The 23228-nt window shown below is 40.1% G+C and overlaps 1 protein-coding gene and 5 non-coding genes across 6 annotated transcripts; 4 read left to right on the top strand and 2 right to left on the bottom strand.

The window, feature by feature from the left end:
- The first annotated feature begins 5434 nt into the window (after positions 1–5434).
- gypc (glycophorin C (Gerbich blood group)) lies at positions 5435–7953 on the top strand. The gene is made up of 3 exons (XM_053480287.1): positions 5435–5607; positions 6224–6295; positions 6393–7953. The coding sequence occupies exons 1-3, from the start codon at positions 5571–5573 to the stop codon at positions 6590–6592; spliced, it is 309 nt and encodes a 102-aa protein (XP_053336262.1). The 5' UTR covers positions 5435–5570; the 3' UTR covers positions 6593–7953.
- A 3955-nt stretch (positions 7954–11908) lies between these two features.
- On the top strand, positions 11909–11982 carry trnai-aau (transfer RNA isoleucine (anticodon AAU)). The gene has a single exon. It is a non-coding gene; the product is annotated as a tRNA-Ile (tRNA).
- A 4454-nt stretch (positions 11983–16436) lies between these two features.
- Positions 16437–16510, bottom strand: trnai-aau (transfer RNA isoleucine (anticodon AAU)). The gene has a single exon. It is a non-coding gene; the product is annotated as a tRNA-Ile (tRNA).
- Positions 16511–18227: 1717 nt separating this feature from the next.
- trnai-aau (transfer RNA isoleucine (anticodon AAU)) lies at positions 18228–18301 on the bottom strand. Its single transcript has one exon. It is a non-coding gene; the product is annotated as a tRNA-Ile (tRNA).
- A 114-nt stretch (positions 18302–18415) lies between these two features.
- On the top strand, positions 18416–18489 carry trnai-aau (transfer RNA isoleucine (anticodon AAU)). Its single transcript has one exon. It is a non-coding gene; the product is annotated as a tRNA-Ile (tRNA).
- A 2324-nt stretch (positions 18490–20813) lies between these two features.
- Positions 20814–20887, top strand: trnai-aau (transfer RNA isoleucine (anticodon AAU)). The gene has a single exon. It is a non-coding gene; the product is annotated as a tRNA-Ile (tRNA).
- The last annotated feature ends 2341 nt before the right edge of the window (positions 20888–23228 follow it).

Genomic DNA, 23228 nt, shown 5'->3' with positions numbered 1-23228 from the left:
TTGAACAAAGACTCTAGGAACAGATTGTTGTTTGTTGATATCTGGTTTTTAAGGCAGAACTCACTGTATTTAAAATCTTGTGCAGGAAAGAATGAGTAATACTTAAAGAAAACAGGTCTGATGAAAAAAGAGACAAAAAAAGAAATTTAGGAAGACTGGAGTTGGACAGTTGTCAACACATACAGTAAATAACCAGAAATGTACTGTATATATATGGGGGGGGCTGTACAACCACGGGGGGGGCGCAATCCAGTGTCTTCTTGTGCCAGTCCCAAGTCTGGATAAATGCAGAGGGTTGTGTCAGGAAGGGCATCCGACGTAAAACATTTGCCAAATCAATGATGCGAATCAAGAATATAATTCCCATACCGGATCGGTCGTGGCCCGGGTTAACAACGACCGCCACTGGTGCTGTTGACCTACAGGGTGCTGGTGGAAATTGGGCTACTGTTGGTCGAAGAAGGAGAGGAGGAAGGCGTGTTCGTAAGAAGAGAGAGAAGAGGAAAGGCAAGAGTTTAGGAGTGATAGTAGGGACTTTGAATGTTGGGACCATGACAGGGAAGGGAAGAGAGTTAGTTGATATGATGCAGAGAAGAAAGGTGGATATACTGTGTGTACAGGAGACCAGGTGGAAAGGTAGCAAGGCTAGAAGCTTAGGATCAGGGTTCAAATTGTTTTACCATGGTGTGGATAGGAAAAGAAATGGAGTAGGAGTTATTCTGAAAGAGGAGTTTGTAAGGAATGTTCTAGAGGTGAAGAGAGTATCAGATAGGGTGATGAGTCTGAAGCTGGAAATTGAAGGCGTGATGTTAAATGTTGTTAGTGGTTATGCCCCACAGGTAGGATGTGAGTTAAAAGAGAAGGAGAAATTCTGGAGTGAGTTAGATGAAGTGATGCAGAGCATCCCCAGAGGTGAAAGAGTGGTGATTGGTGCAGACTTCAATGGACATGTTGGGGAAGGGAACAGAGGTGATGAAAATGTGATGGGCAGGTTTGGTCTTCAGGACAGGAATGTAGAAGGACAGATGGTGGTGGACTTTGCAAAGAGGATGGAAATGGCAGTAGTAAATACTTTCTTCCAGAAGAGGCAGGAACATAGGGTGACATATAAGAGTGGGGGCAGAAGCACTCAGGTCGACTACATCTTGTGTCGACGTTGTAACCTGAAAGAGATCAGTGACTGCAAAGTGTTGGTAGGGGAGAGTGTAGCCAGACAACACAGAATGGTGGTGTGTAAAATAACCCTGGTGGTGAGGAAGGCGAAGAGGACAAAGGCAGAGCAGAGGACAAAGTGGTGGAAGCTGAGAAAGGAAGAATGTGGTGAAGTCTTTAGGGAGGAGTTGAGACAGGCTATGGGTGGTCAGGAAGTGCTTTCAGTTGACTGGACAACTACAGCCAATGTGATCAGGGAGACAGGTAGGAGGGTACTTGGAGTATCATCAGGTAAGGGGAAAGTGGACAAGGAGACTTGGTGGTGGAATGAGGAAGTCCAGGAGTGTATACAGGGAAAGAGGCTAGCTAAGAAGAAGTGGGACACTGAGAGGACTGAAGAGAGTAGACAGGAGTACAGGGAGATGCAGAGTAAGGTGAAGGTAGAGGTGGCAAAGGCCAAACAAAGAGCATATGAGGACTTGTATGCTAGGCTAGACAGTAAGGAGGGAGAGGGGGATCTGTACAGGTTGGCAAGGCAGAGAGATAGAGATGGGAAGGATGTGCAGCAGGTTAGAGTGATTAAAGATAGAGATGGAAATGTACTGACAGATGCCAGAAGGGTGATGGGAAGATGGAAGGAGTACTTTAAGGAGTTGATGAATGAGGAAAACGAAAGAGAACAAAGAGTAGAAGAGGTGACTGTTGTGGAACAGGAAGTAGCAAATATTGGTAGAAGTGAGGTGAGAAGGGCGTTGAAGAGGATGAAGAGTGGAAAGGCTGTTGGTCCTGATGACATACCTGTGGAGGTATGGAAGTGCTTAGGAGAGGTGGCAGTAGAGTTTTTGACAAGTTTGTTTAACAAGATCTTGGAGAGTGAGAGAATTCCAGAGGAATGGAGGAGAAGTGTATTGGTGCCAATTTTTAAGAACAAGGGAGATGTGCAAAGCTGTGGCAATTATAGAGGTATAAAGCTAATGAGCCAGACAATGAAGCTGTGGGAAAGAGTAGTGGAAGCTAGGTTAAGGGTAGAAGTGAGCATTTGTGAGCAGCAATATGGTTTTATGCCTAGAAAGAGTACATCAGATGCAGTATTTGCTTTGAGGATGCTGGCAGAGAAGTACAGAGAAGGTAACAGGGAGTTGCATTGGGTCTTTTTAGATTTAGAGAAAGCGTATGACAGGGTGCCAAGAGAGGAGCTGTGGTATTGTATGAGGAAGTCTGGAGTGGCAGAGAAGTATGTTAGAGTGGTGCAGGACATGTATGAGAGCTGTAAGACAGTGGTAAGATGTGCTGTAGGTGTGACAGAAGAGTTTAAGGTGGAGGTGGGTCTGCATCAAGGATCGGCTCTAAGCCCCTTTTTGTTTGCTCTGGTGATGGACAGGATGACAGATGAGGTAAGACAGGAGTCCCCATGGACTATGATGTTTGCAGATGACATTGTGCTCTGTAGCGAGAGCAGGGAACAGGTGGAGGAAAATTTGGAGAGGTGGAGGTATGCTCTGGAAAGCAGAGGAATGAAGGTTAGCCGCAGCAAGACGGAATACATGTGTGTGAATGAGAGGGACCCAGGAGGATCGGTGAGGCTACAGGGAGCAGAGGTAAAGAAGGTGCAGGATTTTAAGTACTTGGGGTCAACGGTCCAGAGCAACGGAGAGTGTGGAAAGGAGGTGAAGAGGCGGGTACAGGCAGGTTGGAATGGGTGGAGAAAAGTGTCAGGTGTGTTGTGCGATAAAAGAGTATCAGCGAGAATGAAAGGAAAGGTGTACAGGACAGTGGTGAGACCAGCGATGCTCTACGGCTTAGAGACAGTGGCGCTGAAGAAAAGACAGGAGGCAGAGTTGGAGGTAGCAGAGCTGAAGATGTTAAGGTTCTCTTTGGGAGTGACAAGGATGGATAGGATTAAGAATGAGTTTATCAGAGGGACAACCCACGTTAGATGTTTTGGAGATAAAGTCAGAGAGGCCAGATTGAGGTGGTTTGGGCATGTTCAGAGGAGAGATGGTGAATATATCGGTAGAAGGATGCTGAGGTTGGAACTGCCAGGCAGGAGGTCTAGAGGAAGACCAAAGAGGAGATTTATGGATGCAGTGAGAGAGGACATGAAGTTAGTTGGTGTGAGAGAAGAGGATGCAGAGGATAGGGTTAGATGGAGGCAGATGATTCGCTGTGGCGACCCCTGAAAGGGAACAGCCGAAAGACAAAGAAGAAGAAGAAGTACTGTATATATATAATACATTAATAAGTAATGCATAACTTGATTTAAGCAGTCATGGCTTAATGCTTGACACTCTTACAAACCATTCTCACTGGAGACTCCTTCCAGAAGCACGAAACTGTGGATGCCCATCAGATGAAGAGTAAAAACAAAATAAAATCTGTATGTGTTTTTCTGTGCTTACCTCACATGCCATGGTGACTCAGTCCACTGCAGAGCTCAATGCAGTTCTCTGCAATGGATTAGGTAACATGTCTGCATTTGTGACTGGACAAGCTATATATTTTACTGAAATCCTGCAGGAGTTATCTGAGGGTCTGAGGGAGATATGAGAAAGCAGCACAGGGTTCCAACAACAACAACATGCATCATTCCATAGGACGGCCAAATCAATATGTGGCCAGAGAAATTTAAGCCACACCCTAAGAAAGAGTTCCTTTTTTAAACCAAGGGTATCAGCGTTGATAATGTAGTTTAGGTTGTATTGGGGAGTTAAAGATCGTTTTCAGGAATTGATCAGTGGTGTATAGATTACATGTATGGAAATCAGACTGGAAACCAAACCAGAAACAAAGAGACAACTTTTGCTTCTTTGTTGTGTGTAAGAGTGCTTTTCCTTTTCCTGATGCAGATCAGATGTTTTTCTCTATTTAGAACAGATTGTGAAAATTACAGAACATTAAGGGCTAAGAAGGGACCAGGGATGTTTGCGCTGATCAGAAGCCCCAGGTTCAAGCCAAAATGCTGCCGGGCTGCCACTGTTGGACCATTGAGCAAGGTTGTTATATGAGTAGATCACAGTGACAGACCCTATTGGACAACATGAGAGCACAAAGTATTATAAAAAAAATAAAAAAAATCCTTAAATAATAAATTGTAACGAGGGTGGCATAGGCAGGAGTGACTAAGGTGTTGCTTAGATATACAGTTACAACCCAAACCCATAAGCAACTGCCATAATGAAAAGATATATCTCCAGGGTGGGGCGTATCCATTGCCCAATGTGTAGGGTGGCACTCAGAGGGACCCTTTCACCTTTAAAAAGGTTGGCACAGTGCTATGTTTTTCTTTCTTATGTTGTTCCCCTGTTTGTTTGGGTTTCCTCTAGTTTCCTCTGTCTGCTGCACACAAAAAAGCAGGTAGCCAAATTACACACAATTACCCACTTAATTGCCCCTCTTCATGACTGGTGTCCTGTTGTTGTTGTTGTTGTTGTTGTGGGTCCATCTACAGGGAAATTCACCCACCTTTTGCTATATTTGCAACTGCTACTGAATATGAAGTCAGAATTTAGTCCACATTGTACTGAATACTGTACTGTATGCCCAAAAAATAAATTTTGGGCATACACACACATACAAATATGACTTTTGCCTTGTCAAGGGTTTTACTTATTTATTTGTTTGTTTATTTATTGAATGCACAGAGGCGGCACGGTTGTGTAGTGAAGTGGTTAGCACTGTCGCCTTGCACCTCCAGGGTCCGGGTTTGATTCCTGGCTAAGCTCAATTCCCGTCTCAGTGGCATGTTCTTCCCATGCTTGGTGGGTTTCCTCCCACAGTCCAAAGAATGATGAATCCTTTTTTTTACATTTGGGCATTTGGCAGACGCTCTTATCCAGAGCGACTTACAATTTTTACCTCATTATACATCTGAGCAGTTGAGGGTTAAGGGCCTTGCTCAAGGGCCCAACAGTGGCAACTTGGTGGTTGTGGGGTTTGAACCTGAGATCTTCCGAACCGTAATCCAATGCCTTAACCACTAAGCTACCTCTGGCCCACAAAGACACGTAGGTTAGGCAAATTGGCATCCCCAAATTGCCCATTCTGTGTGTGTGTGGATTGGCACCCTGTCCAGGGTGTACCCTGCCTTGTGCCCTAAGCCTCCTGGGATAGGCTCCAGATCCCTGTGATCCTGAATACAGGATAAAGCGGTATAGAAGATGAGTGAGTGAATGCACAGACAAATTACCCAACAAAGATGAAGGATACAACTTTGATTATGTGATTGACAAGTTAACAATAAGCGTTACATTTTTACCTGTTTCTTTATGTTCTGCAGAAACTGGCTATATTGGTTACTGGGGACTGATTGGGAAATCTTTATAAAGCACCATTCTCGTGTCCTCTCAAGGCAGCGTTTTTACTCACCACTCGCTCTACCAGTCTCGCACCAGGACAACCTGGTCAAATCTTTTTTCCCAATGTCAACCGCCACTCAACCCTGGCACCTGAATGGAGGTACGGTAACCCAATATTTCAAATATATATATAATATTTATTCTTATTATGCAGTCTAAAGAAGAGTAAAGAACACAAGTCTAGACATTTTTACTTATTATGACTAGAGCATGTAAAAAAGCGCAGGCTAAATTTATAACTTGGCTTGGAAATAACTGCGGCATTTGCATTTGCTGAGAAGAGCATTTTAAAATGTCAACTCCATCCAAGCTGCATGCAGAAATATCTGCATCCTCACCACAGGAGCCTCTCATAGCAATAGCTTTCCTAAGAAACCCCCAGGACGTTGATTAATAAGTGCATGAATGCACAGCAATGTGAAATACTCAATTCTAATTGGTCAGAAGGTGTTGAATAATTCTCTATAAAAGATCTGACAGTAGGTCAAGCTGAACAGTTTATATTAAAGAACTCATTTAAATATTGTTTCTATAGTAACAGGGATATAACACATGGCATAACTGATTTCATACATGCAATCGCTGATACAGTATGCTGAAGTTTTAGACATAAAGCTATACAGTAAATATTATTTGTTCTGACCCAGGAAAGTCTTCCAGACATTACATAAACTGTGCAATGTGATAATAAGACATGTACTGTTTTTTTGTCCTAGGTGATGGTTTACCCTTTAATGAAGAGAGAGTCATATCAGGAGGGGTGAACAGGAATTCAGCAATAATCGGAGGTAGGAAGTATTACATCTTACTGTATCCGTCTTTCATATACGAGAGAAGCTAAGCCTCGCCTTTTATCCTTGCCAACTGATACCTTTCTTGATGTAGGCATTATAGCTGTGGTGATCTTTACCATCCTGTGCACGCTGGTGCTCCTTATTCGTTACATGATTCGTCACAAGAGAACCCACCACACCAACGAGTCCAAGGAGGACGAGCATTCTGAATCGGCGGACACAACTATCATCGGCACTGAGCCCAACTTCACTGAGACCATCGACGAAAGCAAGAAGGAATGGTTTATCTAACAGTGTGGGAACATATAACATATATAAGGATGATTACAAATCCATCTCCCATTTCTCTCCCTATCGTACATATACTTGTCTGTCTATTTTTGTTTCTCTGTCTCTCTCTGTCTCCCCCATCAAGGAGTCCAGCATCACGGTCTTCTAATAGTGCAACAGTTTACCCTATGTCAATGGGGGGGTGAAACATGGGAACGATGCTGTTCTCTGATTCATTTTTTATTGTGAAAATATGGAGCCTGAAGATCAGATGAGTGGGAATGTGAGACTGATCTAAATCCTATCTGACCTTAGAGCTACAAAAATCAAATCCAGAGTCCATTGTAAGCTGCGGTTGGATGTAAAAACATGTAGTTGAGATTTTAACAAAAAAAAAATTTGACGATCAGTGTCCAGGTAATGAACAATGACTTTATGTTCAATATGCCAGCCAAATGTACCTAATCAGCTTTATGGTGCCTATAAGAATATGGATAAATCTGATCAGCAAAAGCACAACATTAAATACAGCGCCCCATATAGAAATGATTAACCACATTTTTCACCTAAATCTCTTAATCCATTTATACCTCTATAGTACTGTCACTTTTTTATATCTGTCTTAAATCATTATTGTTATGGTCATGAAAGAAGCAAAAGGGTATGAACCGAAAAAGAAAAACACAAATGCAACATCCCAGCTGAAGTGTACAATGCATCTCAAATGTTAATATCTTGAAAATGTTTTTTTCTTTTGTAATTTAATTTAAAAAGTGAAACTCATAGTCTATATTCTAGCTTTAAATTGAAAGATTTAAATCCTTTTTTTCTATTAAGTTTGATTATTACAGCATATAGTTAAGGGAAATAAAAAAATCTAATATCTCAAAATATTAGAAGATTATTCAAAAAGTATTTAAAATACAGAAATATGTTAATTTATATGTGCAATACTTTGTCTGGGCTCCTTTAGCATAAATTACTGTATCAATACGACACGGCATAGAGGCGATCAGCTCGATCAGTCTGTGCTGAGGCCCTATTGAAGACCAGATTGTTTTGAAAGCAGCCTTTAGCTCGTCTGTATTGTTGCATCGTTGTTTTTCAGCGTCCTCTTGACAATAGCCCATGGATTCTCTTTAGTGTTCAGGTCAGGTGAGTTAGCTGACCAATCAAGCACAGTAATATCATGGTCAGCAAACCAGTTCGTGGAAAAGAAAATCGGCACCTACATAAAGCACTGTACAGTATATGGATGCAGATTTTTGCCCGCTCATTATTTGTCGAAAAGAGCCGAACACTGCTATATACAGTATTGTTTGCAAATGCTGTCTAAATGTTTGACTCTCTGTTTGTATATTGTGTCATCTTTTTTTTTTGTAAACAACATACAGGTCCTTCTCAAAAAATTAGCATATTGTGATAAAGTTCATTATTTTCTGTAATGTACTGATAAACATTAGACTTTCATATATTTCAGATTAATTACACACAACTGAAGTAGTTCAAGCCTTTTAATTGTTTTAATATTGATGATTTTGGCATACAGCTCATGAAAACCCAAAATTCCTATCTCAAAAAATTAGCATATTTCATCCGACCAATAAAAGAAAAGTGTTTTTAATACAAAAAAAGTCAACCTTCAAATAATTATGTTCAGTTATGCACTCAATACTTGGTCGGGAATCCTTTTGCAGAAATGACTGCTTCAATGCGGCGTGGCATGGAAGCAATCAGCCTGTGGCACTGCTGAGGTGTTATGGAGGCCCAGGATGCTTCGATAGTGGCCTTAGGCTCATCCAGAGTGTTGGGTCTTGCGTCTCTCAACTTTCTCTTCACAATATCCCACAGATTCTCTATGGGGTTCAGGTCAGGAGAGTTGGCAGGCCAATTGAGCACAGTAATACCATGGTCAGTAAACCATTTACCAGTGGTTTTGGCACTGTGAGCAGGTGCCAGGTCGTGCTGAAAAATGAAATCTTCATCTCCATAAAGCTTTTCAGCAGATGGAAGCATGAAGTGCTCCAAAATCTCCTGATAGCTAGCTGCATTGACCCTGCCCTTGATAAAACACAGTGGACCAACACCAGCAGCTGACATGGCACCCCAGACCATCACTGACTGTGGGTACTTGACACTGGACTTCAGGCATTTTGCCATTTCCCTCTCCCCAGTCTTCCTCCAGACGCTGGCACCTTGATTTCCGAATGACATGCAAAATTTGCTTTCATCCAAAAAAAGTACTTTAGACCACTGAGCAACAGTCCAGTGCTGCTTCTCTGTATCCCAGGTCAGGCGCTTCTGCCGCTGTTTCTGGTTCAAAAGTGGCTTGACCTGGGAAGTACGGCACCTATAGCCCATTTCCTGCCCACGCCTGTACACGGTGGCTCTGGATGTTTCTATTCCAGACTGAGTCCACTGCTTCCGCAGGTCCCCCAAGGTCTGAAATCGGTCCTTCTCCGCAATCGTCCTTAGGGTCCGGTCACCTCTTCTTGTTGTGCAGCGTTTTCTGCCACACTTTTTCCTTCCCACAGACTTCCCACTGAGGTGCCTTGATACAGCACTCTGGGAACAGCCTATTCGTTCAGAAATTTCTTTCTGTGTCTTAGCCTCTTGCTTGAGGGTGTCAATGGTGGCCTTCTGGACAGCCGTCAGGTCGGCAGTCTTACCCATGATTGCGGTTTTGAGCAATGAACCAGGCTGGGAGTTTTTAAAAGCCTCAGGAATCTTTTGCAGGTGTTTAGAGTTAATTAGTTGATTCAGATGATTAGGTTAATAGCTCGTTTAGAGAACCTTTTCATGATATGCTAATCTTTTGAGATAGGAATTTTGGGTTTTCATGAGCTGTATGCCAAAATCATCAATATTAAAATAATTAAAAGGCTTGAACTACTTCAGTTGTGTGTAATGAATTTAAAATTTATGAAAGTCTAATGTTTATCAGTACATTACAGAAAATAATGAACTTTATCACAATATGCTAATTTTTTGAGAAGGACCTGTATAAAGTACTGAAATACAGTAAAATGATACAGTGATTTATGTAAAGTACATTTGTATGTACATCATTTTCCCTGTCCTTACGTGAGACAAAAAACAAAAAGTTGAAAAAAGTCATACAAAGTTAGTATAAGAAGTACAGTACATGCTGAGACTGGTACAAATGTTTTATCTGTTTCCTTTCCTTAAATCTTTTTTCTTTGTATTTTTTTCATGAATTCTCAAGCACAACATCTCAAAGGAAATGTTTTATGGGTCAGCGTTTCAAACCCTCAGAAGAAACATACTAATTATCTGTTACTCCTGAATTCTGTGTCGAATAAAGAAAAAGGCTGTTTTTTTCCTTTACTTTTTTATAAATTCTTCTTAATAAGTCTCACTTACCTGAACATTCAGTCTTAACCATACATCTGTATATAATCAGAATAATTGGATCCCAGAATTTCTGTAAATAAAGCTAATTTGTACAATTCATTAGCAATAATTTCTCTCTCCAAAACTTTCCTGAAACATTGGTTTAAGACCAATTCAGCACCGCGTTCGGTTGGAATACGCCGAGGAAGAACTTTCTTCAACTGTTGGTCGTCCACGTCTTGAAATCTCCACTGCAGCACTCAGGACTTTAGTGCTGTCCAGATAACCATCATGCGCGAATACTTTGAAAAGATGACATTTTGGAATAAAAACAGCTGGAATTAAATAAAATGCCTCTGCAATAATCTCTGTTGTTGGAAAAAATAATGACCATGACATATTATTTTATAATAATAAGTACATTTATATAGCAGATAACTTTTCTATAATAACTTTTTTCAAAATGTGTTCTATTATTTCACAATATCATTCTCATATTATATATCTGTGTCTTATTTATTCATAGAGTTATTTATTTAATCATGTCCTATTTATTTATTACATTTTGAACACTTTGGAGTTCCATACATAACAAGGTGCGACTTACAGTAAAAGGTGGAAAAGTAAATAAACATGAAAATTAGCTTGCTCATACCACAACAACATTTATCATTTAGGTTAAACAATTCATATTAACTTACCATAAAATACTGCCAGCTTTAAGTCGCGTGCCCCTCGCTTCAGAAGGGAAGAATCCAGAAAGTTCGTTATGCCGTGTCTCAATTCCAAGAACGCAAAGAACAGACTTGACTTGGAAGTGCACAATCGAGGGTCTGAGGACACCGGGTTTATTTCAAATGGAACGCAGAGTACAGGATACGTTACACAGCTGCGACATATTATACCGTATTATACCAACGATTGCCTGTTAGAAATACCCCAAATAAAATCAATCCGCTGTTTTAGCCACTGCAGAGACCTCACAGCCAGCGGTAGTTTTCAGAAGGTCTTTCCGAGGTGAGGCTGCGTTGGGCGGCTACATGAGCGCAGGTCACCTGCTATACCTGCCTGGAGCTCAAATCTCCGAAATCGTTGGGGCAATTTTTTAAATAGACGCTATTTTAAATAACCGATTGATGTTTTGAGCTGTACACACATACATTCTCGCTTAAAAAAAAATTTAAACTACACTTTGTGACACAATAATAGTAATATTTCAAACATTTTGCAGGCTGCCGTTTGGAGAAACCAGAGAATAAATATAAACCAGTTGTTGGGTATAAGCCAACCAGGTGTTCATTTGTAAACGACCCACTACATCTCATTTGACCCAACATAGTATAATCTCAAGTATTTCATACGAGTCAAAGCCTTATAACACAGGATTGATGGTAGCTCTTACATTTTCTTTTTCGGACAAGTTTTTTTTTCAGGATGCCCCAAACAATAGGAAAGGGAATCACAGAAAGAGGCCCAGATGTTGATTGACAGAATGCCAGAATGAACTGCAGAGGTCTTAAAAAAAAGAAGGGTCAATAATGCTTTTTTAAAATAAACTTAATGTAATTATCAATGAAAACCTTTTTGCACTCTTAAATGTGTACAATACTAAATCTGAAAATACTTCAGTATACAATAGAAACATCCGGCAAAAGCTCTAAAATCAATGAAGCAGCAGACTTGGTAAAAATTAATAGTGCCATTCTATTGTGTATATAACATATATCTATGGTAAAGAATAATCTCACACCACTCGTGCTCTGTTGCCCCGCCCGCTTTTATTCTCGCGCTTTCCAAAACACTGGTGCTGAACTGTCCGTTTATTAGTCGCGTGAGGAGCGCGTTCCTACTTCTTCTTCTTCCTCTGTAGTCGGGATGTAGATCCTCTTTCATGTCCTATATTAGGTTCTAAATACTTAAAAACTCGCGAGCGTATTTGTCATGGCAACGGCCACAGACATGTAGATGAAAAGACCTCCCACCGGCCGGTTAGCTCAGTTGGTTAGAGCGTGGTGCTAATAACGCCAAGGTCGCGGGTTCGATCCCCGTACGGGCCACACTGAGTTTTTCACTGGCTGAACGTAAAAAAGGACCGCACGTAGCACTGCGACTGAGAAGTGACAAGTGGTTTTATTTACTGATCATCCAAAAATACCTGCGCAGGAAATACACCCATTAATTTGTGTTTCCACCTTCAGGTCTTCAACAACTTTTCTACCACCTCAGTTGCTAGACTGTTTATTTCTTGTAAGAGTATTAATCCCTGAATCCTGTGCAAAAGCAGGTCCACTACCAAGGACAACACACCCAGTCATAAGCAGCCAAAAAAGCAGGCAGTTTTATTTATTGGTTATCTGAAAAGATCTGTGCAGGAAATACACCCCTTAATTCTGCTGCCTCCTGCAGGTAGAAATCCTGGGTTAAATCCTTGGAGCTATTACTAGCTGTCAGTCAGTAGTTTCTCACTTATAAGATTGTTATCTTGCAAGACAGTAATATATTGGATTTGTGTAAAAGCACTCTCTATTCGCATCTTTTTGGAGTACGTTGGAGTTGTGGAGTTACTCAATCTTACAACATAAGAGACTTCTGCCAAGTGTAAGGAATTGACGAGTATTCTAACAACACAGGTATTACTGACTGTTGCTTTACTGGAACAGAACAGTTGACAACCCTTTACCCTGGAATTAGAAATTAAGCAGTAATTATTTTTTTTTATAACTATGAATCAATGCTAAATTGGGGGTTGTTTTTTCTAGTATACCAAATATGGCACGGATTATGTGACATAGAAAACATCAAGCACAACACATATGAGGACAAACATGCCTTACTGAAAACTCAACCTTCATTGTGTTATATTTCCCTGTTGCATTGGTTTTACTTTAAGGTATGTTGCAGGTGAAACACACTGAGACACAATGACCCTCCGTGTTGCTGAAGTTAAATGTGGATCCTTTCGATTCAAACGTAGTTAAATGAAGTACTTTCCGTATAATTGTTGATTCCTATACTGAAGCTCTGGTTCTTACGTCTCAGCGTCAGAAGTAAGTCCATGTAGACTTTTCAATTCACTTGTGTACTTTTAAGTTTGCCTTATTGTTGTTTTACTGTCTCTCTGTCAGCAGACAACTGTGTAACTCCACAAGTCTAATGTCTCCAATAAGATTCAATTTATTCATGTCAATTAACTATTGAGCGACTGAAGTCACAGGTACTCAGAGACCATAACTTTGGGGCTTTGTAAGAAAAAGCTCTGCCCCTGCTGTAGTTTTAATAATACGTGGTACTGACAAGCAGCCTGCATCCCTTGATCGAAGTAGGCGTGGCGGATTGTAGGACACTAGCAGTTCACTCAGATAATGCAGCGCAAGACAATTTAATGCTTTATATGTCAATACAGTATTTTAAAATCGAGGCGAAATTTCATAGGAAGCCAATGCAATGTGGATAAGATAGAGGTGATGTGGTCGTATCTTCTAGGCCTAAAACTGAACCCTGTGGAACATCAAACTCCACTTGAGAGCATGAGGAATAATCACCATCTAAATCTACAAACTGATAACGATCAGTCAAATAGGATCTGAGCCACAAGAGGGCCGTTCCCTTAATTCCGACTACATTTTCTAATCTGTGTAGGAGAATACTATGATCAATAGCGTGAAAAGTTGCACTGAGGTCAAATAACACAAGTATAGTGACGCAAGCCTGATCAGAGGCCAGTAGGAGGTCATTTACTTCTTTAACAAGTGCTGTCTCTGTGTCCTGTGATGAGGCCTAAATCCTGACTGATACAGTTCGTTTATGCTATTTTTATGTAGATATGAACATAGCTGCTGTGATACTACCTTTTCCAGAATTTTAGAGATAAACAGGAGGTTTGATATTGGCCTGTAACTGGAAAGCTGACAGGGGTCAAGGTCAGGTTTCTTGATTAGTGGCTTAATAACTGCTAATTTAAGGGATTTAGGAACATACCCACTGCTGAGTGAACAGTTAATTACTTTCAACAGGAGTTCTGTTATTGCTGAAAGTATCTGCTTGAGAAAATTTGTCTTTATAGGATCTAATTCACAGGTTGACGATTTTGAAGAGGATATGAGTGAAATTAGTTCTCTCGCTTCAAGGGGAGTAAAGTATTCTAGGTTCTAATGTGATGTGATGTGATGATCACCTGTATCACTTAAATTGTCTGGTTTCAAAGCCTGAATTTTTTGCCTAATTTTTATGATTTTGTTATTGAAAAAGTTCATGAAATCCTCATTACTGTATGTTGTTGCTGTGGAGATTTCTGCAGTGGTCTTGTTTTTAGTTAATTTAGCTATGCTATTAAATAAAAATCTAGGATTATTTTTGTTATTTTCTATAAGAGTGGAGAGATACGTTGATCTAGCTACACTAAAAGCTTTTCTATAGTTCAGGATGCTCTCCCTTCATGCTATTTGAAATACTAACAATTTAGTTTGACGCCATTTGCATTCTAATTTTCGATCGGTTTGTTTTAGAGTTCATTATACCAAGGTATCATTATGTGGTCATTATACCAAGGAGAAAGTTTCTTATCTTTAATCATTTCCGTTTTAACTGGAGCTACATTATCTAAGCTATACCGAAGTGTTGACTCTAAATATTTGGTTGCCTGATTAAGTGCTTTGGAGTCAGATGGCGATCCAATCAAAATTGGTCACTCTGGGAGATTATTGATAAAGCTCTGTGTGGTATTTAATGTGAACACATGTTTAAAGCGGTAGCGCGGTGCTGTGCGTACATTATTACTAAGACACACTTTAATCGAGACAAGACAGTGATCTGATAAGTCATTCTACATTTTTGCTTAGCTCGGGGAACAGACAGTCTTAATATGATGAACCCTGAGTGACGACTCTATGCAGCTAGCAGACGGTTGGTTTAGCCTGTCTGTCTGCTCCCTGGCCTGGGCTCTGGATTGTCACCGGTTAACTAGGCCTCTTCTGAGACTATGAGCTATACTACAAGAAATGAGAGCAGCACCTTCCCGAGTGGGATGGACACCGTCCCGCCCTAACAGGCCAGCTTTGCCCTCAAAGGTCTTCCAATTATCTATAAAGTCCACATTATTTTCGGGGGACCACATAGATTCCACTATATCTTTTCAAATTGCTAACATTTGATTAAAAAATGTCTTATATTAGATATGCCCTTACAATTTATTAACGTTTCATTGCTTATTAGGCAGTTGCTTGACAGAAAAGGTACTGTCAAAAATAAACTTCCCGATATTTTAATCTTTATGTTAAGATATATTGAACTGATTTGTGTATTGTCTCGGGTGGCACGGTGGTGTATAAATATATATATTTATGTGGCAACCTGATATTCAATAGACCCTGTATTGCCTCTCACAACGTTGTCCATCTTGTTGCCGATTTTAAGAAAAATAAATAGGTTGAGAAAAGCAAATGTGTTTGTCTGTAATCCCTTTTTTGCATTTAATTCAAGCAAAAAAACTACTTTTTATACACATTCCTAATTGCAGGTGCTGAAATTACATACACAATTACACCAGTGTGCCCAGCTTTCATAAACTCGCCTCGGGCCTCACAACCCCACAGGCCGGCACTGTGCATAGCATGCCAAATAATCTAGTACTCACGGGGCGGGTCCCGTAATTACACATAGTTGTTTTACAGTGAGACAGCAATGGCAACAATTTCTGTAAAAGAGTCACGGCAAACTTAGAAGTACACATGTTGTGAAGTGAAAAGTCTTTATGCATTTGCTTCTGAGGCTGAGACTTAATATAATTACCAGCGCATCAGTATAAGAACCAGCAATTATATAAAAATCAACGCACAAAGTGATACAGCTTTTACAGCTGCAACATACCGGTGAAACCGAAACTCAGTGTAACAGGGAATTGCATTCACTCCTAACATCCGCTGAAGTGTAATTATTTTTCTACCATACACAGAATTGTCCATATTTGGTATACTAGACATCAATTACAGTAATTCAGCTTATGGTTTTGAATCCTCTATTCTAATATTTATAGTGGGACCACTGTATTATTATATAGACCCAGAGACATGGCATTTGTTTTCTTTATTTATGTGTACTTACCTGTACATAATGCTGCACAACTATAATTTGAGTTTTCTATAGCTTAGTTTTTAATCCCAGGCTAAAGGTGTGTCAACTGTTCTGGAAAGCAACAGTCGGCTTCACATTTTCTTGTAAATAACTTCACAAGTACATAACAGATAATACTTTCTTGCAAGACAATAATCTTAGCAAGATAATAATACTGGCATAATAATAGTAATATTAAACTATGATAATATTAAATAGTGGATACTAAATAAAAATAATCTTATGCAAGATAATAACAAGAGCAAGAAGCTAGTAAGCAAGTCTGCACAGATTTTTCAGAAGAGCAGTAAATAAGACTGCTTGTTTTAGTTTTTCAATCTCAGTGGTCTGTGCAGCAGACAGTTATTAATTATGTACAGCATGACATGGAAAAAAAGCCTGATGGCCCGTACGGGGATCGAACCCGCGACCTTGGCGTTATTAGCACCACGCTCTAACCAACTGAGCTAACCGGCCTGTAAAAAAGTGTTGGAGTTCAAAAGAATTTTTTCTGAAATTCTACCTGTAAAAAAAAATCAGTAACTTAATTGTGCTGCAGGTTTTTGTCAACTTTTCTACCACCTCTCAGCTTTTGCTAGCTCTCTGTCAGTTATCTTGCTTGTAAGGATATTAACATGCATGCCAGTAATATCTGAATCCTGTAGAAAAATAATTTAACTACAGCAACACGGAGGGTCATTGTGTCTCAGCTGGAACATACCAGTGAAAGTGAAAACCAATGCAACAGGGGAATATAACACAATGAAGGTTGAGTTTTCAGTATGGCATGTTAGTCCTCATGTCATACTATCTGTGTGTTGTGTCACATAATTCGGTCCATATTTGTTATACTATGGATACTATGGATACCTATCTTATCTTTACTTCATTGGCTCGCTGTGAAATTTTGCATTGATTTTAAAATACTACTTTTGACATATTGAAAGCAATGGTCTTGCACCACAGTACCTAAGTGAACTGCTAGTGTCTTACAAACCGCCACACCTACTTCGATCAAAGGATGCACTATCCTGGTGCCCCGCTTCTGGTTGGAGATCTCGTCACATGGATGCCCCATGTGTCTCGTGTCTGGGAATGGTTCTCTCTACCTAGAAGACGGTTCTGGCCTCGACTGGTGTTGGCAGCTGTTTCTCTGAGGATTTGATCGATAGTTCAGGACTGGAACTTCATACAAGTCTACCTGAGTTTTCAATAACTAACTGGACTTCATATTAACATCAATTAACATTAACTGTTATGCTGAACTGACACACAGTATGAATGAACTAACACACTATGAATGCAGATCAATTCCTGCTCTCTGTTTCACCCAAATGAGGATGGGTTCCCTGTTGAGTCTGGTTCCTCTCAAGGTTTCTTCCTACTACCATCTCAGGGAGTTTTTCCTTGCCACGGTCACCCTCGGCTTGCTCACCAGGGACTATCTGACCATTTTAATTCATACACATTCAAATTTCATACAAACTTAAATATTTTTTTTTTATTGTGTAAAGCTGCTTTGGGACAATGGCAATTGTTAAAAGCACTATACAAATAAAATTGAATTGAATTGAATTGAAGGCAACTTAGAAGTACACATGTAATTGAATTAACTACAAAAGCATCCACATTTACCTACAGCAACACGGAGGGTCATTGTGTCTCAGTGTGTTTCACCTGGAACATACCAGTGTAAGTGAAAACCAATGCAACAGGGAAATATAACACAATGAAGGTTGAGTTTTCAGTATGGCATGTTAGTCCTCATGTCATACTATCTGTGTGTTGTGTCACATAATTCCTTTCCACGGACTTGTATACTGGAAAAAAGAAACCCCAATTCAGCATTGATATATATACATATATAAATTTTAACAGTTTAATTTCTAATCTGAGGGTAAAGGTGTCAACTGTTCTGTTCCAGGAAAGCAACAGTCAGTAATACCTGTGCTGTTAGAATACATTTGGCAGAAGTCTCTTGAGTTGTAAGATTGAATAACTCCAAAATACTCCAATGAGAGGCGTATAGAGAGTGCTTTCACACAAATCCAAGATATTACTGTATAGCAAGATAACAATCTTATAAGTGAGAAACTACTGACTGACAGCTAGTAATAAAAGCACTTGTTTTAGTTTCTCAGTCTCAATACCACAGGCGGTTATTTATTACATTCTGTCAGTGAAAAACTCAGTTTGGCCCGTACGGGGATCGAACCCGCGACCTTGGCGTTATTAGCACCACGCTCTAACCAACTGAGCTAACCGGCCAAGATAACGGTTTGGAGTTCTAATTTTTTTTTTTTTATTTTACCAGTAAAAAAAAAAATGCATTTCACGGTGACGGGCATGCGCGCGTAGAAGGGGCGCGCTGGAGTTTTTACCGGCCGGTTAGCTCAGTTGGTTAGAGCGTGGTGCTAATAACGCCAAGGTCGCGGGTTCGATCCCCGTACGGGCCAAACTAAGCATTTTCTCCCTCGTATGTCTCCTGTACCTAGCACTTTGTGCTTCCTCCTGCAGGTCTTTGACAACCTTTCTACCAAATGAGTTAAATCCTCTCAGCTATTGCTAGCTGTCAGTTAGTTTCTCATTCATAAAATTATTATCCTTGTAAGTCAGTAGTATCTGGACCCTTCTCCATTCACAGTACTCTCTGTAAGCCTGTTATTGGAGTATGTTGGAACTGCAAATGTGACTAAGAATATTATTGGTATTTTATTGTCCACATTTCAGACAGAGAAAGCAGATGTTTAAAAGACGAAGTCATCTATGTCAAAGGATTACCTCTGATACAAAACCCACAATTATATTTTTACAACAAAAAAAAATTACACACTTGATGCTCTTGTCAGCACCTATATTTTATTCCTATTTATCCTGTGCATTTTGTATGCACTAAACCTATCACTAAGACAACTTGTGATGGAACAGTGGTGACGATAAAGGCTTTCAGAAGTATATGTCCACTTAGAGTCATTTCCTAGCTGAGTCTATGTGGGAAGAAGAGAGTCAAAGAGAATAAAGCGTTGAGGGACTATTAGAATCAACCCAGACAAAAAGAATCCACTATGTTAATAGCATTGGAGATGTGGGGTGGTGTTTAACTATAAATGAGCCTTCCTCTTTGCAAAACCACAGGATCTTAATGACAACACAGTAGCTTTCTGGACAGGCCATTCTGACGATTTGAAAGCAGAGTAATGGAAGTCAAAGCTTATATACCTACCAGCCGAAGCCAGTTAGTTGGAACTAATGAAGGCTTTTAAATGAAAGGTAAAACGTCTTCAAGAACCTCAAGCTAGTCCCTCATATCCCAGGAAGTTCAGGCAGAGGGTGCCAACCAATTGCAGGGCACAGGTATACATACCTACACGCCAATCACACATCATGTTTTTTTTTTTTTTTACTTTTGGCACATGTGTAAACATAAATCATTTAATATTCTTGATATTTCAATGCTACATTGTGTATTGGACCATTGTATGTACCTGCATTTGAGAATTTGTTCCTAATGTGTGATAAACCAGCAGTTTGCCACCTCAAGCACTACATACAGAGAGGAAGTGTAGAGGCTAACAGGCTGATGCAAAGACAACAACTTGTCTCTGAACGTCGATAAAACAAAAGGGATGGTTGTTGACTTCAGGAGGACATGGAGCAACTACTCTCCACTAAACATCGACAGCTCTTCCTTGGAGATCGCCAACAGCACCAAATTCCTGGGTGTCCACCTGAAGGAGAAGCTCACCTGGTCCCTCAACACCAGCTCTCTTCACAAAAATGTCCAACAGCGTATTTTCCTGAAGGCCCGGCTTCCATCACCGATCCTGAACACCTTCTATAGAGGTACCATCGAGAGCATCCTGAGCGGCTGCATCACTTTCTGGTTTGGGAATTGTGCCATCTCGGACCGCAAGTCTCTACAGCGGATAGTGAGGACAGAAGAGAAGATCATCAGGGTCTCTCTTCCCTCAATCAAAGACATCTACACCACACACTGCATCTACAAAGCCACCAGCATTGTGGCTGATCAGACACATCCATCACACTCAATCTTCACCTTCCTGCCACCTAAAAAAAGGTACCAAAGCATATGGCGCACACATGCAGACTATGCAACAGCTTCTTTCCACAAGCCATACGTCTACTTAACAAAAAGGGACTGGACACACACAATCACTCAGATCAACCCTAATCACCTCAATTACACTGGGACTGAACTGATGAACACAGGCGCAAACACACTGATCAACAACCATCTAACAATTGAGAAAAAGCATTTCCAACCTAAAAATGCTTTTTTTGCACAATATTTGTTATTTTCACAAAAAACTCTTTTCAATCTCTGCTGCTATCTACAAGTAAATGATAACTGTTTCTCATTCCACTACCTCAACTCATTACCACAGAGTGTTAAAACGTATTATGTTGTCGCTCTTGTTTGCACATTTGCACGTGCACTTTATGTTGTCATTTTTTGTATAGGACTTTTGGTTTAGTTTAGTTTCCAAGTTAATTTATATTGTTAATCTGTTTTGTCTTAGCTAGTCAGCTAATTAGGTTTCTTAGTTAGCTACTGTAGTTATTTTTTGTTAATTTATGTTGTATATAATACGTTGGTCCTGGAAGTACGTTGTTTCAGTTTTTCTAAAATTTTATTTTGCGGTATGAGGTTCTAAAAGCTCATTTACCTATAAATAAATGTTGTAACATATATCACATACGCTATAACAGACCATTGTAGATGGTTATATTCCAATATTGCGGACTAGTTTAGCGTCTCGGCCGGTTAGCTCAGTTGGTTAGAGCGTGGTGCTAATAACGCCAAGGTCGCGGGTTCGATCCCCGTACGGGCCACAAACAACATTTTAACTCCTGTCATATTTTCAATATTTAACTGTCAATGTATGCTTTATGAAAAGCATAATACAAGCATATTTTGCTGCCTCCTGCATGTTCTTGTTAAGTGTACCATCTGATGTGTGAGATTACTATGCTGTAATTAATCTAACTGCAATATGCTTTGTCATGGCAACCCTTCCAAGCAAACTATACTTGTAATCTAACTTCAGTAGGGAAATTTTTTTTTTACTGCAGTTTAACCCTGTCTTTCTATTCCATCCTACCTTTTTTTTTTTTTGTAGTTCACAAACAGTCGTATTAGCATTTCGCTGCATATCAGACTGTGTATGGTCATGTACTGTATGTGACAAATTCATTTGAATTTGATTTGATGCTGATTAATGTCAGTAATGTCTGGGACTTTGTAGTCCTCTTTTACAATTCTTGAAAATGCAGCAGGCATGAGTCCAGGGCCCTAAACGTCCTCCTCCATTCATAGGAGCATTGGAGAGTCAGTTCCCTGTTTCCGCTGTTTCAAAGCAATGAATAACAACAAAATTCTGAATTTTCAAGATGGTGAACACTTCTGCCCTGCCTTAATGGATGGAAAGATAAAATTCTCTACAAAATGCTATACAGTATTAACTATGTCTAGTTTTTAACAAATTGCCACAGGTTGTAGAAAGTTTAAAGCCTGACACCTTTTATTTTTATTTTCTTTACACCAGCTGCAAAGGCAAAAATACCAATACATAAACTTAAACCCTTTACAATTGTGCTGTGTAGAGACCTGGAGGCTATCTCAGGAGCCTGAGGCGGGGTACACCCTGGACAGGGTGCCAATCCATCACAAAGCACACACACTACAGGTAATTTGGGAACGCCAATTAACCTAACCTACATTTCTTTGGACTGTGGCAGGAAACCGTCCAAGCACGGGGAGAACATGCATGCCGAGACAGGAATCAAGCCTTGCCAGTAATCAAACCCATAGTCCAAAGATATGCAAGTTAGGCTAATTGGCATTCCTAAATTGCCTGTAGTGTGTGAATAAGTGTGTAAGTGTGTGTATGTGTGTGTGTGCCCTGCCTTGTGCCCTAAGTCTCCTGGGATAGGCTCCAGGTCCCCACAACCCTGAATACAGGATAAAGCGGTTTAGAAGATCAGTGAGTGAGTGAGTTGTGGCTGTTCTTTTAAATGATATTGGAATATATTTCTAAAACTGTGAATAGAACAATTAAGTCTTTAAGATTACGAATGCAACACTCACTTTGGCACCACTACGCCCATGCTAGCGCTGTGTGTAAATGTATAGTATAGTAAATACTATATATATATATAGATATACAGAAAGACGTAAGAAAAATTGATCTACATTTCCATGTACAGTATTGAATATTTTATCCTACTGAAGCTGGTGCATTACTCCACCAGTAAAAGTGTGTGTGTATGTAGGTAAAAATACCATCAATATTAAAATCTGTGGAGATACAGTATATGCTATGGAGAGATACTGTATCACTCTACGCGCCAAATAAGATTCTGGGGTAAATGTGTGTATGCATGTGAGAGTAAAGGTGGGAATCTAAGCTGTGTTCGTTCTCACACATATGTGAGTGCTGTCTCAGCTACATTGGTTGGACCCCCTACTCTGAGCTGACAGTAAATACTGGGGTGTCTGCATAACTATACTGTATATGGTGTATACTGCCAAATTTCCTAGATTTTACCTCTGTCCTTGTGGCTATGATTACGTAGCACTCACGTCACCAGCTCTGTCATGGGTCCCTCGGGATCTGCTAAATAAAATGGAGAGATGCCTGTTGACGAGTGGACATGGTTATTGTAGGAAAGGACCAATTTAAGTAAGTACACTTTGAAATTTCTTTGTCTCTCATGTTATCTTCATGATCCTGTTCAAACACTCACAGTGTGCACAGTCTTGAGGATGGTATGAACATGTTTGTATTCCTTCTACTGTATTGGCCTAAAAGCAGTATCCGTGATTAGAAGATGGCTGTTTTGGTGACTGCCTGATCCTTGGTGTGGTTGGTGACAGTGAACTTGGTGGACATCTTGGTGGAACACCGTGTGCTTTGTCCAAATACTTAGGACCAGACTGTATTTTTATTTATCTTGTGCATTTTAAACCTTCAAAGGAAACTTGTGATGGATCATTTTATAATGTTAAAGGCTTTCAGAAACATGTGTGTCCACTCAGAGCCATTTACCAGCCGAGTCTTTGTGGGCAGAAAAAAAACATACTACTATGTTAAAAGCATTGGAAATGCTTTGGTGTTTGCGGTGTGGCACGGTGTTTGTCTGTAAATGACATCATCAGAACATCAGAAGCATG

The sequence above is a fragment of the Clarias gariepinus genome, chromosome 20 (assembly GCF_024256425.1).
Source record: "Clarias gariepinus isolate MV-2021 ecotype Netherlands chromosome 20, CGAR_prim_01v2, whole genome shotgun sequence".
NCBI lineage: Eukaryota > Metazoa > Chordata > Actinopteri > Siluriformes > Clariidae > Clarias > Clarias gariepinus.
This window is presented reverse-complemented; position numbering and strand designations above follow the sequence as displayed.

What these genes read in the sequence shown, in the direction of transcription:
- gypc (XM_053480287.1), top strand. Translation starts at nt 5,571, where the DNA reads ATGTCAACCGCCACTCAACCCTGGCACCTGAATGGAG. An exon ending in ACCCTGGCACCTGAATGGAG is followed by an intron (nt 5,608 to 6,223) that starts GTACGGTAACCC and finishes TTTTTGTCCTAG; the next exon opens with GTGATGGTTTACCCTTTAAT. An exon ending in GAATTCAGCAATAATCGGAG is followed by an intron (nt 6,296 to 6,392) that starts GTAGGAAGTATT and finishes TTCTTGATGTAG; the next exon opens with GCATTATAGCTGTGGTGATC.